The 16,573-nt window shown below is 46.6% G+C and overlaps 1 protein-coding gene across 3 annotated transcripts in view; it reads left to right on the top strand.

Moving 5' to 3' along the window:
* The window catches only part of Grik4 (glutamate ionotropic receptor kainate type subunit 4), a 308,759-nt gene that overhangs the window by 227,769 nt on the left and 64,417 nt on the right, over positions 1-16,573 (top strand). For 2 of the 3 annotated variants that reach the window (XR_004517486.1, XR_004517487.1), the window contains exons 12-14: positions 3,886-3,972; positions 5,481-5,588; positions 11,741-11,955. Coding sequence is in view for 1 of the 3 variants with exons in the window: in XM_033764389.1 (XP_033620280.1) it covers positions 5,481-5,588; positions 11,752-11,955 (312 nt within the window). In the remaining 2 variants the exon portion in view is untranslated. The remainder of the gene's footprint in view (positions 1-3,885; positions 3,973-5,480; positions 5,589-11,740; positions 11,956-16,573) is intronic. The other variant, XM_033764389.1, reaches the window with a different exon arrangement.

Here is a 16,573-nt window from a genome sequence, read left to right on the forward strand (position 1 = left end):
GTTGAAACCATGAAGACCATTTACTACAATTCCCTTGGCTGCAGTGGTCCCTTCTCCAAGATTTCCTTCCAACCAGTGCTGCCAAGCTTGGGCCCAAACCACTTCAACCAGGGTTCTTAAACACAGCTTCTGTAAGGACAGAGGCTCAGAGACAGTTGTCCTACTAGAAGCAAAAATGAACTCCTCAGTAAAAACAACAACAACAAAAAACACTGAATGGTAGACAAATTTCCTTATAAAGGAGCAGAATTGCAGACAGGTGGCCCTGCATATTACAGTCACCTCACGGCAGTATTGTATCACAGCACAGTGCAATAACTGGCTTCATAATGATATCACCACATATTAAGGTAAAATGCCCACTCTGCTTAAGACAACAGTGATATATTCCCTTAGAATTTTTGGAAATATAGCTTTTAAATATATAATTAAAATCTCTGAAATTTGGTACTTAACTGGAACAAGGTTAAAAAATATATGTATATCTATCTATCTATCTATATCTATCTATCTATCTATCTATCTATCTATCTATCTATCTATCTATATATATTTGTCCCTTGGGGATGTAGGGTAAGTGATGCTTTTTATGACCAGGCAAGTATATCACATATCAGATATGTTTATGTAAATGTTTTCATTTGACTAAGCACTTCTATCACAAAATGTTTCTTCTAGTAGAATTCAAATCAGAAGTTAGACTAGACATTTCTTTTAGACATCATGGTCTCAGTGAAGCAGCACATTGGGCTAGTTTTGAATGAATCCTGGTTTTTCTACTTATCAACTCTGTGACTTGGAAAAATTATTAATTTATCTGGACTTGGCTTTCCCTACTGGCAGTGATACGAGTATGCACAAGTGTCCAGCCCAGAGCCTGGTTGTACAATGAGCATCTGTGGGGTGCTGGCACCAGCTTCCCAGCTAGTGAGAGCCCATTCTACATGCCTTCCCAACTCTGTGTTTCTTAACATCATGCCAGCCGTGGTGGGAGTGTTTGCACCACAGAAATTGGCAGATATTGTAAGTCAGGGCCTCTTTTTCCGGCAGAACCACTCTTTAAACATTTACTAGTTCACCACAGGTGGGTACTTAATCACTGTTAATGTCTACGCCCTAGACTTTCCTGTAATCTGAGTTTCTCCTTTACTGTAATCTAGCCAACATCAGAATCCAGTTGATTGCAACACAGACTGCTGAGTTCTACCCCTGGAGTTTCTGATTTAGCCCATTTGGGGTGAAGCTGAAGAATTTCTAATACCTATACTACCAGTCTGAACCACAAACTTGGGGACACTGGCATAATCTGTCTAATAAACTAACTCCACAGGAGGCCACAGAAGAGATTGCCCCTTGTGTTTCAAGCAGTAGCATTATGATGAATACTGACATAGCACTTGGCCCATATGCTGTCTTAGTAACTCTCTAGCAATAGCTACTATTTTAATCCCCATATTATAGATGGGGGAAACTGAGGCTTTGGGGGAGTCATTAAGTTACTCAAGATCACACTGGTCCTAAGCAGAAAAGCCAGGTGAAATCCAAATCCTTCAACTCCAGGGCCATTCCTTGAACGGCACAGGTTGTACAGAACTCAAGGGAAAGAAGAGGCTGAAATCCTGAGCTCTGCAGGTCTAGGTGTGCACTGGTGGGACCACCAGCTTAGCGTGGTACTTTATTCCTCATTTGCATTAAGGTGCTATAGAGGCTAGTAGAGGCCCTGTCCAAATGCTTATACTCTCTGCCCTTCACTGCAGTCCCTGGGGCCTCTAACCTGGTTGGATGGCAGAACAAGTGGGAGACAGTAACTGAGAGCACCAAGCCGAGACATTATTTGAAGTGACCTCGAGCTTGAGCATGTGTTCATGTAGAAGCAGCTTACAAAACAGCTGTTCCTACAGGAGGTTTGGGGGTAGGTGTCAGTAGGGTGGAGCAAAGGGATTTGGCTATAGGCAAAGGCACAGATTGTCAGTGATGAGAGAGCTGTATCTCCTGCCCACCCCTGCCATGTGTGTGGCATCGAAGGTGCCCAGTGGGTGTGGCAATTAGCCCATATCCCAGGGTGCCTGGTTCTGCCTTTCCCCTTCTTTCCCGCTGCCTCTTTACAATTAGATTGCTCTGGGTAATTGCTGCCAAACCACTTTGTTGGATCTGATGAGTTTATTAATTTCTTGGGGACTAATAGGATGGGTGGGAGATTCATTTTCCAACTGGAGCATGGGGGCTAATTAGCCTCTTTGCCAGGTCCCCGGAGGTGATGAGTGGGAGAGTACACTGCTCAGGCTGTAGTATCTGGCTCTGGATAAATCGTCCCTATCCTTGACTTTCACAGGGGACCCAGCTCATGACTTGAGTGAGGCAAGGGGGCCTGGGACTGGGACTCTTACAGCAGTGGTTAGTGAGCCTCAGATGCCTTGAGAATAGAGTGGGTGAAAAAGTGGACAGGGAAATCTGAGGGCTTACTGGCCTATTTGGTGTGAATTGTAGGTTTAGGGTGATGCATAGGATTCTAAAAACTTCAATTCTATACCAAACATTCAAATGCTAGTGTCTAGTCCAATTTCTTTTTATATCCCTTCTGTTCAAATATAGTCTTTCCCCAGGGATTTAGCTCAGTGGTTCCTCTGCCTGCCTCGTAAGCACAAGGACCCAAGTTCAATCCCCGGTACCAAAAACAACAACAACAACAACAAACAAAACCCAAATATAGCCTTTCTCAGCCCAGGAGACCATCAGGAGCCAATTCTACTCATTTTTAAGGTAGGGAAACTGAGCTCCTTGAGACAAATTTCACCTGGCTCTGTGGAGCACCAAGACCAAGGAGCAAAAGCTGTGTATCTGGAGTTCTTGCTGCGTGGCTGAGGTGCAGGGAAGCCACATCCTGTTTAGCATGGCCTAAGAGACAGTGGCAGAAACAGGAAAAATCATGAATTTAGGCATCAGAGAGATCCGGTTTTAAGCTTGTGCTCATCTACCAGCTGGGTAGGCATGCCTTTAAACCTACCTGAGTCCCAGTTTCTTCAGAAAGAAAAGCGAAACCTCATAACTACTCCATAGGGTCATGGGAGAATTCAAAGAGGTGACAGAACTTTGGATCTAACACAATGGATTTCAGTAACTATTACCCTTTCCCTCTTCATTTGGAAATCTAGAAGCATATCTTTCACCCTTCACTCCTTTTCCCTGCAGAAAGAGGCAGAAGGGGAAGGTCAGGCAATGATATGGCCTGGCTAGTCTCTTTGAGAGACATTAGGTGCTCCAGAGGGCAGAGGGCTTCTTCCCATGCCTGGCCAATGATAAAACTGACAGTAACAGGCAGTTGCTTTCCCTGCTTCCATGTCCAGTCTGAGCATAAATAAGGTTGGCCTTTTTTGTCATGAGACACATCAGCTACTGGGAAAACATGGGGAAATGAAAATAAATGTTCAGAGAACCTTGGAAGGTTCAGACCTGTTGGCCGTGCTGGCTTCCTTTGAAAAACTCATCTGGGGCCAAGAGCCCAGGGTTTCAAGGTCAGGATTCTCAGTTGATGGGCTGTGTGACCTCAGACAAGTTGAGTGGGCTTATTTGGGTCTCAGTTTCTTGATCTGTAAATGGGGCTTGCTGCTTGGATATGCATGAGGCATTGCTTCCAAACTCAAATGCAGTACAAGCATGTACCAAACCATTGTGCTTCTTTCTGCAGAGGTAGAGACAGCTGCTCCCTCTTCCCGGTGGCTTCCTCACAAGGGCTGGGAGAGCAGTGTTTATTCTTCTCCCCTTGGCGAGCTGAAAGTCCCCCTACTCCCTGAAGCTCCTAATGGAACTGGAGGCCCACAAGAGCTTACTTGACAGTCCAGGTGGTCCTGGGTTGGCCCTGCCCTTTACGTGCTCTACCTTCTCCAGACCATGAATGCAGGAAGCTGACTCCCCGTGCCAGGGAACCAGGGAACTCGGTTGTCTTGTCCGATGGTACAGGAGAGAGAGCCAAAGGTGAGCCTCATCTTTACTGCTGTTGGAACAGCCAGAAGAGAATCTAGAGCCCTGTTCTAGAGAACAGTCATGTGACACTCATGGAACTCAGTTTTCCAGGGAAGCTGTTGCTAGTGCCTGGAGGAGCCTGGGAGAGGTGGCTGTGTGCATCTCATGGGGTTTGCAGCCAGCTGTCAGCTGTCCCTCACTGCCCACCTCAGACACTCAGCATAAGAAATCATTCATTGAGTCCAGCTAGCAGAACTATATGCTATATATAGTTTACTTCTGTATGCATTATGTATTTATATTATTTACACATGAAATACATACATTTATGTAATGTATATTTAGATATACAAAGGACTCCGCGGGCTTACAGTCCACTACTGTTGAATTTAGGCTTAGGTAACTTCCTGGGTGAGGAACTAAGATTTGGATTTTTGTTTCACCAAGATGTCTTTAAGTGGGATAGATCACAGGAATACATTGTACACTTAAAAATTCTTTGAGAGGCAAGATCTCATTTTTTCACCACAACAAAATAAAATTGAAACAAAAGGCAATAAAAGGAAAAGGAAACGATGTATTGAGTGCCAGGTGAAATGCATCCTCATAATGACCCGAAGAAGTTTCTGTTACTGTTCCCACTTCACAGATGAGGAAGCAGACCCTATGGGTTTAAGAGACTCTCCTGAAGTTCCATAGTGACTCTGCGCCCAGGTTTGGTGGATACTGTAGTGTCAGGCTGGCCATCTGCGATGCCACTTGGCTATGAGAGAAGGTGGGGAAATGTTACCATCCTCATTTACAGATGAGACCAGAGGACTTAGGTACCATGTCTAGATTATCAGAGCAAGCAAGTGTATCAACCAGAAATAGGACATGGACCTTACCTCTTCTGATTCATTCATTATGTTTAACCATTCAACAGACACTTATTTTTTAAAAATTTTTATATTAGTACCTGTTTGCCGTACATAATGATTACAGTCACTGTGGGGAGTTGGTGCATGTACATGATAATTCTTAATTCTTTTTCCCCCCTCCCCTGCTCTTCCCTCCATCTCTTGATCCACTTAGCAAGCGTTTATTAAAAGCCTAGTATATGCCAGTTCCCCCCAATATACCATTCTGATTCTTACTTAGATGATGAGGATTACTGAAGTCAAACCAAAGCACAAGAGTGCTGTGCTCATCGCTGCCTGAAAATAATGTGATTTCCTATAATCGTTCCCTTCTGGGCAAGACAACTTTCATGAACCACATTCCATTCCTGATTTATTTTTCCACTTTTCTGTCCCAAGTCTTCACTCCTTTTTTCCCATACCTTAACAGTCCCTTTTCCCTGAACCCCCTGACCCTGCATAACAGTCCCCCTGCCCTGGTTCAGCCCCTCCTTCCTGTAGATTATGTGAAGCCTAGCAGAGGCAGAGCCCTGGCCTCTTGGCTCCTACAACTCCAGGAAGCTTGAAGCTGTGCAGGCTCCTTCCTGTGTCTTCCCAATCCTTTCCTGTTGGTCTCCTCAGATTGGCCAGTGGCACGTGGCAGAGGGCCTCAGCATGGACAGCCGCCTCTACGCCTCAAACATCTCCGACAGCCTCTTCAACACCACCCTAGTCGTCACCACCATCCTGGTAAGCGGGGTCTCCCAAGCCTCCCAGCTGCAGCTCCTCAGGGTGCCTCCCACAGTGCTAAGAGCTCGCAGGCTTCCCAGGGAACAGAATACGGCAGCACTAATCACAGCACTGAGGCCAATTTATGACTGTAATTACACTCGAGTTGCTGTTACATGTGGAAATGGTATTTGATGAACTCCCAGACAGCTGAAGAAGAGGGATGGTATGGGAAGAGTCCACAATGGATGCCTCTTTCAGGGGTTCCCTGATGACCAGGGACCTTCCCATATAGGTGGAGGTACTGGATCCAATCCTCCAAGGGGTCCCCTCTCCCAGCAACCCACCTTGCTTGGAGCTTGCTGTATACAAAACAAGATTCTCCGACCCCCAGGTGGACACCTCAGTGGCTGTGGGTTTCATTGTCCTCTTTTCACTGTAAGATGGTGCAAAGGGAGTTCTCAATGAATCCTAGGGCAAAAGACCATCTGCATTTTTATTTGATTCAGTTCTCTTTAATAATTACCAAGTGGACACCTCACCCCTGGCCCGGGCAATGTGCCAGATGTGGTGCTTAGTCATGGAAACCAAAGATGAGTAAGACTCAGTCTCTATCCTCCAAGAAGTTATAATTTAGCGATAAGTCAAGTGCATACGCAGCCAATGTATTATTTGTCTTCCCCCATCTGAAAACCTAATGTTTTAAAAGATTTGTCAATTAAATCAACTGCATGTGTTAAACAATAATAATTAATTTTCTCCTCCCCTCTCCCCTTTTTAACTACTCAAAAGGGTATTTCCCTGCCTGACATTGCTTCTTGTCAGCAGGAGATAACCAGTGTTGTCACAGTATTTCAACCCAAAGCAGAGACAGTGTATGGTAAAGCATACTCAGCCTTATCCCTGCTAAATGTGCAAGGTCTGCACACGTGTCCATTTCTTTTAAGCTTTTTGAGATAATAAAAAAAGTTCAGGGACCTCTGTCATGACCTTTGCCAACTCCTGGGGCCCAGGAACCCTAGGCTGGAATTACTAATCTCCTGTAAACCAAGCAGGATAAAAGCTAGGAGAGAGACACAAAGGTAAAAGCTGTAGGGTATGGAGGAGAGAGAGGTTCCATCCCACACAGAGGTCAGCAGTGCCTTAAGAAGAAACACTTAAGACTGACTCAGAAAGACAGGAGCAATTGGAGAGGTGAAAGTGAATGAAGGAGCGTATGGTTAGGTGTTTAGGAAATGCTGAAAAGTGTAAGCTTTCCCCAGAAATAGGTATTAGTAGGAAAAGGGAGAAGCATAAGCCAAAAAAGTAGATCCATACAGCTCAGGAATTTGAGTGCCATTCATTTGGTAGGGAGCGGGTCACGGAATATTTTCATTTTTTCATTTAGTGGGTACTGCTCTGTGCCTGGCACCATTCTAGGCAATTCAGATGTATCAGTGAACCAAATACAAAATCCCCACATGTAGGAGATTCCATTCCCATGGGGGATATGAAAGAGATAATAAAAAATCAGTACAGCTTGAATGTCCCTTATCCAAAATGCTTGAGACTGGAAGTGTTTCAGATTGTATATTTTTTTTCAGGATTTGGGAATATATTACTGAAAACTTTACCAGTTTAGCATCCCTGATTCAAAAATCCAAAATCTGAAACACATGACCACATCATGTCCACACTCAAAAAGTTTCCTGTTTTGGAGTATCTCGGTTTTTGGAGTTTTGGATTTAAACATGTTTGACCTGTCTGCTAATGCTGATAGAAGGTGGTGAAGCTGAGGGACAAAAGATAGAGCTGGGAGCCGGGGAAGTGTGCTTGGGGTGCTGAGAGAGAAAGTGACATTAATACCCAGGTAGTCAGGGGAGATCAGCAGGTCCTGATGCTGGTGAGAAGTTGCCTGGGGAGGAGATTTCCGGCAGAAGAAGCAGCTGAGGAGGATACAGAGAGAGTGGTTCCAGCTCCCAAGAGTTTTAGTCTCTCCCCATCCCAGCTCCAGCCTTAGTTTCTCTGCACAATGAGAAATGCCAGGAGGATTAGAGGGTGGTGGTGTCCCCATTCCAGCAGAGAACTGGGGACAGTCTGGCTGAGCTGAGCCAGGGGAGGGCACAGTGTGACTGCTGGGATGTCCTTCCTCCTGTCTTTTTAACCCCTAAAAAACTCTGAGGTCTATTCCTTCCTTTCCATTCACAGCCTACATCCCATTCCAGAAAACAGGCCCATCTGACTCTTGTCCTCAGCTGCCCAGTGTTCTTTTTACAGCTTCCTTCTTGCTTGCTCTGTCTGTCATTCTCCTCAGCTAAAATCAGAACTGTCCTGTGATTTCCTTCCCATCATCAGGACTAGTCCACCTTACCGTCTTGCTCTGCATGCACCTTGGGGTCTCTGTCGTGCCTTTGCTACCTTGCATGTGCCATTCTGTCCACCTGGAATGCCCTAGATTCCTGTATCCTGCTGGAAAGAAGGAGGATACTACACACTCAAAACTCTGTTCAGACATCATCTCTTCCATGGAGGCTTCCCACGTCAGATTCCTGTGCTCTCCCTTTATAGCCTTTCTATAGCCCTCCAATGTGGCACATCTTCTCTGAGAGGTGGTAGTTTGAATCTCCCCTTCTGTGACAAGAGCTTCTCTGAGATTTGGGTGTCTGATACAAGTAGGAGCTCAGTAATTAGAAATTAAAATTTTTTTCCTAGAGGAAATTGAGAGAGGAATTTTAAGAAATTCCTTAAAAGCCAAGATGATTTGGGGAGGGAGATGGGGACTTGCTGAGTTGTATTTCCTGACTCTCAGGGTCTGGAATCTGACTGTGCTCAGAGCTTCCATACAGGCCCACAACATCTACAATGAGAGCACTAGGCCCTATTTCTGGACTGGGAGTCACTCTGATCTGTGTGTGTGTGTGTGTGTGTGTGTGTGTGTGTGTGTGTGTGTGTGTGTGTGTGTGTGTGTGTATGCCTGTGTCCTCACCCACGTGTGAGTGCATGAGGGGTAGGGGTCATGGCAGGACACTCTTGTATGCAGTGCTATATAACAAAACAGTAAGCACAGCTCAAAGCAAGTCACCGTTGGCTCTTGTGCATGTGTGTCTGTGTGTCAGAGATGGCCAATGGGAATCAATAACTCTTGCCAGGAATGATGATCTTAACTCAGTCCCTAGGTGACCATTTGTAGGGTTTCCCTTGTAAATGGTAATCCTGAATGATTTATCCTTTAAAGCTCAGCACATATCTGTGTTGTCTTACTCCTGTCAGAGTACACTTGGGACATGTGAATGATTTATTGGTTAGTACCAGCAAACATGCGGATGAGTCTCAGCTCCCATTCCCTACATACCTTGTCTATGCCAGGACCCACGTCAAACATACTGATGCATTGTCACCTGAGGCTCTCCCTACATCCCTGTCAGCGCAGGACATTGGTCAGCCCTCATATTTTCCGAAGTGAGCCCCAGTAATAAAGATTTTGCCTTGACAACATGTCTCCTCCCTCCAAGATCAGTCTTGTAGATATTTACTTTGAACATGTCAGTGAATTTTAAATTAACTCAAGAGTAGAGAGCATTTAGGGAGGAGAGTTTTAGGGCACTCCTTAGGATAATTAAAGATACCTTGGTCCTGGGATGGGAACCCTCAGCTAAGCCCTGTCCACAGCATTACTTTGGCTCTTCTCAGCCACACAATTGACAAGTGCTTACCACTGGAGCCGGGAAGGGGCACCAACAAAGAGGGAGGGTTAGTCCCGGGTCCTACTCACACTGTACCTGGGAGCTGCACTCAGGTGCAGAGGGGAAGATATTGGAGGGTAATCAGTGACTCCTAGCCATGAGCAGCACAGGGGAGTTCTGAGCAGCAAGTTGGCATGGGAGGAGGCAAGATGACTTCAAGGACAGCTGTGGGTTAGGTTAAGCAAAAGATGGAGATTGAGAAGTCTTTGGGAAGAGAGAAGCCCTTGACCCAAGGTGGCATGTGTGAAAGGCAGGGAAACTGGCCCATCTCATTGCTGTGACAGTGGACCTGATCACAACTTAAAGTTGTGTCACCTTCAACTCAGAGCTCATGTTCCCTGACACGTAGCCGGTTACTTCCAGCTTTCCCACTTCATCACACTCAATCCTTCCCCATAACCTCTGGTCTGTCTGGCCCTACAGTTTACTCTACCCTTCTCCCAAGACAGAAGCCCCCATTCAGCTCACACTCAGTAACTCAGCATTTATTAAGCAGATTAGCTCCTAGAATCATCTCCACCATGATGCACAGCCACCTCCCTTCATACCTGTCTCCACTGTGATCCCTGCTCCTTACTGCCAATCTGCATTTGTCCTGCCTTCAAATAAACCTTGGCAGTCATCTGTGCTCAGCTCTGTTCTCTCCCTCTTTTCTGCTGTGCAATTCTGTCGGACCCTTTCACACACCAAGCCTTCAGTCCTGCCTTCCTGCCCCACCTTTGGTACCACCTTGAGGGCTGGCGTGGGTGTACCTCCTCTCTGAGTCATCTGTGTCCATACTCTGTACCTTACCCCCAGATTCCTTCCCAGCCTCACACACCCTGGGCTCTGTGTCCATCACCGTTTCCTGTACCTTGCTTTGCCCTACACGCCCCCCTTTCTGCCTTCTCTATCCTCTCCTTTTGCAAGGATTCCTTGCTGCCTAGCTACAGATGTACTCCAGTATCTTCCCTCCTAAACAGCATCACTGCCATACCACCTATCCCCTGCTGTCCTTCGTAGGATCGGGTCCAGGAACACCTATGGGGACCCTCCCATCCTGTTTTTGGAAGGGATCTGCCCTTTGCTGTGCTATCTTGCTCTCTCCATCTCCCAGCTTCTTCAGATGCTGGTCCATGTGCTCCTGCATGTTCTCATCACTCCCTGGTCCTTATAGAATCCAGTTGCACCCCTGCTGCCTCTGCCCTCAGAAGATCACATGACCCATGATCCAGCTGACCTCTCATAGCCCTGCTTGGTCTCTGGCGATGGCTACCTTCTTCAAACTCCTTTCCCCTCTACTTCCCTGGCCATGCATTGTGCTCTCAAAAATCATATTCCCTCCACAGACTTCTATCTTGTCTCAGTTCTTCCCCCTCAATGGTGTCACACATTGTTCATCTCCTGTCTTCACCTCTGTACAAAGGCCTCCCAGACTCTGTCCCCCTTTTAACCTTATCTCACATGTTAAATACCCTGTCAGTGATCTCCTCAGGAATAGCTTGCTACCATGCCAAATCCAACATATTCCAATTCTTCCCTCCAAAGCCACCCAGGACAAGGATGATGATGCCATTCTCAGTCATTTACCCAGATGCCAAGGATCTGGGTCTCTGTCCTCTGCACCCAACACTCAACCAGTCATCAAGCTGGCTCTTTCCTGTGTCTGTTACTCCCTCCCTTCCAGCTCTCTCCAGTCTAGGCTGAGCCACTTGCAGCTTATCACTCAGTGCCACTTAGCACCAAGAGAAGGACCAGCCTGGCCCCCATGCTTCCTCTCTTCTTAGGGGATCCAAGATGCTCTGTCTTATGTAATTTGCAATTGCCTCATCCTGTCACAGAGGCCTATGTGGAGCCTAATTCATCCTTCTAAATTTCTCCTCCGTCACCACCCATTCTCCAGCTAAAGTGGAGAATCCAAGAAGGGCTGTGAGTGGGCCACATTCCTTCTTGCCTGGAATTATGCCCCAGTCGTGCCTTTCTCCTGCCCCTGTTGCCCTTCATTCCTGTCCCTTCCATCTGTCAGTGTCGTGCTGTCCTCCAGAGCCCAGTGTGGATCCCACCTCCTCTTTAGCCTTCTCTAGACAGCTCACCACCTGCCGCCTTCCTGGCACTCTGCCTTGGGTCACAGTCGTTCATGTTCTTACCTACCCTGGTATACTGTAAGCATCCTCAGGTCTGCTATATTGCCCAGAAGTAGGTCTAGGAAATAAGCAGAAAGGGGAGGGAGAGGGAGAGGGAGGATGTGATGTTCTTGAATAGTGAGGAGGGCTTCATCTTGACCCTCTGCACAGTGGGTGCCATTGTGTGTTGCTGGTTAGAGAAGCACCAGGAAGGAACACTTTGAGGAGGGGGTGCTGCTCATTGCCATTACTCAGGCCCCATCTTGTCCTCACCTTCCACAATCCAATGGGCCCTCCCTGTCCTGTGTGACGAGATGCCAGAGCTAAGATGAGAATGACAGCTGCCCAGTTTTGCTGCAGGAAAACCCATATTTAATGCTGAAGGGGAACCACCAAGAGATGGAAGGCAATGATCGCTTTGAAGGCTTCTGCGTGGACATGCTCAAGGAGCTGGCGGAGATCCTTCGGTTCAACTACAAGATCCACCTGGTCGGGGATGGTGTGTATGGTGTGCCGGAGGCCAATGGCACCTGGACAGGCATGGTCGGGGAGCTGATTGCTCGGGTAAGGAGAGGACATGACCTGCACATGTGCATGGACTGGGAGGGCAGTGGGAGGGTGTAAAGTTCTGCTGTATGCTCATGAGACTTACATTGACATGCTCCCTCATTCATGCCTTTTTCATTTATTTGTCCATTCATTCCACAAAACTTTAGGGAACTGGCATGGAGCCAGGCACTGGAATGTGCTTTGATAAACAAGACCCCATGATCTCTGCCCATGGCTCTCCCAGTCCTGGCCTGGAGTAAGTCATTAACTTGGACACATTAACATGGATGCCGAAGTGTGGCCTCTATTTTATGATAATCCAGATGCTTTTTGTTTGTTCTGATGATTTTTATTGCTCACCACTACTACCCCATCCCAGCAGAGCTTGGACAGGCCCTGGGAAAGTAGAACACACCTGCATCAGCTGACTTTGATGCTTGAGAGATACTGTCAAGGGAGATGTGATTAAATATCAGGGAAATGGATCAACTGTCAGAGGAGTCGGTCACAGTGATGGTTATTTTGTTACTTCTTGTATTATCCTCTGCTGTCACTAATGTCCTTTTATAGACCAAGGGCCAAAGTGCACTTGGATGTGCTGCAGATTTCCTGGGTGAATATGGAGACTTGATTAAAATGCAGGTGAGCATCTTAGGATGTCAGTCTTCTGTCAGGTTAGAATAAACACATGAAAAGTTCTTCCAGAGGGCAGTCTCTTGTTTTCCTTGTATACACTATTAACAACTGTAAAAATTAATTAAAGCATTGCTAACTCACCGTCCATGTTTCTACAACTGAGTTCCAATGGTCAGGACAGGTAATGAAGACCCAGTGTGGAGTGCACAGACTTGGTTCTTAGTATGATCTTGAACAGCCTCCTTCCCTCTGTGCATTCAAGCTCAGAGGAACTCCTGCAGCCTCCAAGCCTCCTGATGCACAAGGTGCTTTCCAAGCACTATCTCCAGTCCTCTGTAAATATACTTTTTGGCCACTTGCTAACCCCACTTTACAAATGAGCAGTCTGAAGCTCACAGAGTTTATGGCTGGCTTGTCCAGAGCCAGACAGTTAATACAAGACCCGGCTGGGATTAATGCCCAGATCCCCTTGTTTATTCAGTTGCAACCACGTGCTGCATAATGGAATTTAGATCAGTGATCTGCATATATGACAGTGGTCTCATAGATTGTATCGCTTAGTGATGCTATTGTGTACATATACTCTGTTTACATCACAACAAAATTGCCTACCAACTAATTTCTGAGAACATATCCCCATCTTTAAGCAAACTATGACTGTAATGCTTTTAATCCCTTAGATGTACCAAACTTGGAATAGGAGATAACATTCTAAAATCCAGGTCTTCAAGGGTGCAAATATTACTTGGGATTTTAAATAAGCAATCCTTGACAATACACTCTGTGTAGATGAGAGCTGTAGGAGAGGCATTTGGGAGCTGAAGGATGGAGGTCACTTAGGAGTTTGCCTGGTGTCTCAGATGACATCTGCAGTGACACTGGGGGGTAAAATAGCAAGCCTTGTTCAGGGAATTGTGAAGTGCCTGGAGTGACTGGTGCCCAAGGGGAGCTGGCTCAGAGATGAGGCCTTCTTTGCAAAGGAGACTGGCAAATGTGGGGCTTATAGGTCAACAGAAAGCCTAGGGAACCTGGGAAGAATCTGACAGAGGGTAGGGATGGGCATCAAAGCTGCAGCAGGGGCCCCTTGTAATCTTTGAGACTGGAACCTACCTCATAGCGATGCATGTGCTTCTGCAAAAAGGACTTGATGCTTTTTTGTGCAGTCCCAGACCTCCTCCTGGAATATTCTTCCTGTTGGGATTCCACTATGAGGGCTCAGCCCAGCAGTTAGCCATAAGAATACAAAATGACAGGCTTTCCTTACCTTCTCACCACTGCATCACCTTGAGCCTGGTATTTCAGCCCCCTCTGGCTGCCTGGTGCCTGGCAGGATGGCTTCAGGGATGGTGGAGTCAATGCACAGTCATGTCCTTATTAGCCTCCTAATGAGCTGTGACAGGGGCTGGCAGGAGAGGGAGAGGAGCCCAGGACTCAAGGACATGCAGTTACATGCTGAGTGAGTTGGGCGATCAGACAGGGATGTTAAAATTCACCCCGGCTCATCTTTCAAGCAAAAATACTACTGCTTTGATCTCAACAAGACTTGGAGATAGGGTCTTAATTAACTAATTAACCTATTAATTCAATAACTACTTATTGAACATCTTCTACTCTTGTAGATATTAGAGATAAATAGGAAAAAAAATAAACATGCACATTGTCTTCATGGCTCTTCCATCCTGGGAAGCAGGACGGTAATGAATGATCATATTTATATACACTTGCAAACTGTTATGTGCAAGGGTGACAGAGTGCAGGAGTTACCAGAGTATAGAGGGAGAGGGTCCATTCTAGAGAGCTGAATAGAGGGAGTAAGGCTTCCCTTTGGAGAAGGATATTTGGGCTGCTTTCTAAAAAGGGGGTAGGAGCTACCTGGAGAAGAGGGGAGAGCCTGTCAGGCAGAAGCCTGTACAAATGCCGCTGGGGTTGTCCCTGAGTGGGACTGGGAGATGCTGGGGGCCTATCTTCCCTTGGTAAAACTTTGATATCTGCCAAGATGTTCCCCAAGGACTATAGTAGTCTCAGCCTGGATCCATCCTCTAGGACTCCTTCTCTAGGCTGTGCTAGAAAATTCTAGCACAGTAACAGCATAGGGCACCCCATGAGACAGTTGGGGCTACTGAATGTCCACATTGGACAAGGCCTTAGAGGTCATCAATCTAAATCCTTCCCTTATGCAGATGAGGAAATGGATGGTCTAGTGACTAAGTGGCCTGGTGCAGTTCACACAGCTAGTAAGCTCTGAGCCAGCCCTTGTCTGTCTCACTTCGGTACTTATAATCTGTTTTTAGGCAAGTTAATCTATCCTTTCTACCTGTCTCCTCAAGGTTCCATTGTTCAACTACAAATAACTTTTTGTAAAGACTTAAAGTGACATTTACACACACAACAGAGTATTTGGCATCCAGAAAGTATAAGAACTGTCTTAGGTTGGGTTCCCAGGAAAACAGGTCAAGGTCAAAGGTTACATGCTAAATCAGGGATTAGAGTTCCAAGGAAGGAGAAGTGAGGGGAGAATGACAGGCAAGGGGCAAAGCACATGAGAGGCAATGTGTTAGCATGCTGGCCATAAAAGCTTTGTACCAAGCACAGCTGATTGTTCCATCTGCCCAGGGCCAGTGAAACTGTTGGCTCACCCAGCATTCCACAGTAGGGAGGGAGACTAGCTAGCATCCGTGAGTCCATCTCTCAGTGGTTAAATTTCATGCTGCAAGCCATCACTTCCCCACACTTCTGGGGTGTGCAACAGGACCCTCTGACATCTTCCAAGAAAGTTGGTCCAAGGTAACAAAGATAGGGCTCAAAGTGCAAGGCTGACCATGCAGGCAGATCCAGTGGGTAGGTGTGAACCCACCCATGACCCCTGCCCAGCCTGTAGCTGGGTAAGCACAGACAGGCAGGAGAATCCAGAGTCCTGCATATGCTCTCATCTCAGTAGAAGTGATTTAAAGCAACATGAAGGGTTAGCAAGAACAGATACAGTGGGCCAGGCCAGCACAAGTTGGAGTGCCATGGTGACATGACCTCGGCCATCAAGACAGTGACAGAGCCTGCTGAGCCTCCCTGCAGTGAGGATGGAGTCTTTCCTTTGTGGATCAAAGGAAAGCAGTTGGTGATGAGCCATCTTCCCAGGGAGTTACTTGGATTCTTGAGAGGAAATCCTCATGGCCAAGCAAACCCAGGGATGAGAATAAGCTGGCATGGGCCATGAGTAACTATTATTAGGCCCTTTCAGGCACATCAAGCTGTTCTCAGTGTCCCTCTTCTTGTTTATGGTTATGTGTTCTGCTGCAAAGAATAAAATGAAGTCAACCGCTATCAGAAACTGAGAGTGAAAACCCGTTTTCATTGCACTGGAGCAAATCTGAGTAGCCTTCCTAGAAGCCTAGGAGCCAGAGCTAGTGTCTCTGGGCCAAGGACTCCAGAGTCATCCTGCAGGCACAGGTGGCTCTTTGGAGTCTTCACTCAGGCAGCACATGTGTTACTTGGAGAATGGAGAGGATGTGCCAGTGTGTGCGTGCATGTACAGGGCTCACCCAGGTCCCCTGGACAAAGAGCCAGGGCAGTGCAGCTAAGACTGCAGCAGCAGAGATGTGGGCTTGATATGAAGGAGAACCACCAACAAGGGGCTTGGGGCTGACCACCAAATCTTTGTCTCTGGAAAGTTTCAAGGAAATAACAGCTGCTTGTATGTCCAAGTAATATGAAGTAAAGAGAGACATGGGGTTGTCTTAGGTGAAAGGCCTTGAGGCTCAGCCTGGTATCTGTGTGCCATAATGGTGTGTAGAGACACATCACAGTTCTGGAAGGTCATTCAAGCCTGTTCCCCACATGTACATGAAGATGATGAGAGAGTGAACCTTTTAGTGTAGATTACATTCCCATTAAAGGGAGGAGTGTGATTGGAGCCAAAGCAAGAGAATTCATATAAAAGTGGCCAAGTGGACACTCACCCCTTCCTAGGCTGTGCCTAAGTAAGATAAATGAGAAGGATGTC

The sequence above is a fragment of the Fukomys damarensis genome, unplaced genomic scaffold (assembly GCF_012274545.1).
Source record: "Fukomys damarensis isolate Sample0158 unplaced genomic scaffold, DMR_v1.0_HiC HiC_scaffold_16, whole genome shotgun sequence".
In the NCBI taxonomy this organism is placed as follows: Eukaryota; Metazoa; Chordata; class Mammalia; order Rodentia; family Bathyergidae; genus Fukomys; species Fukomys damarensis.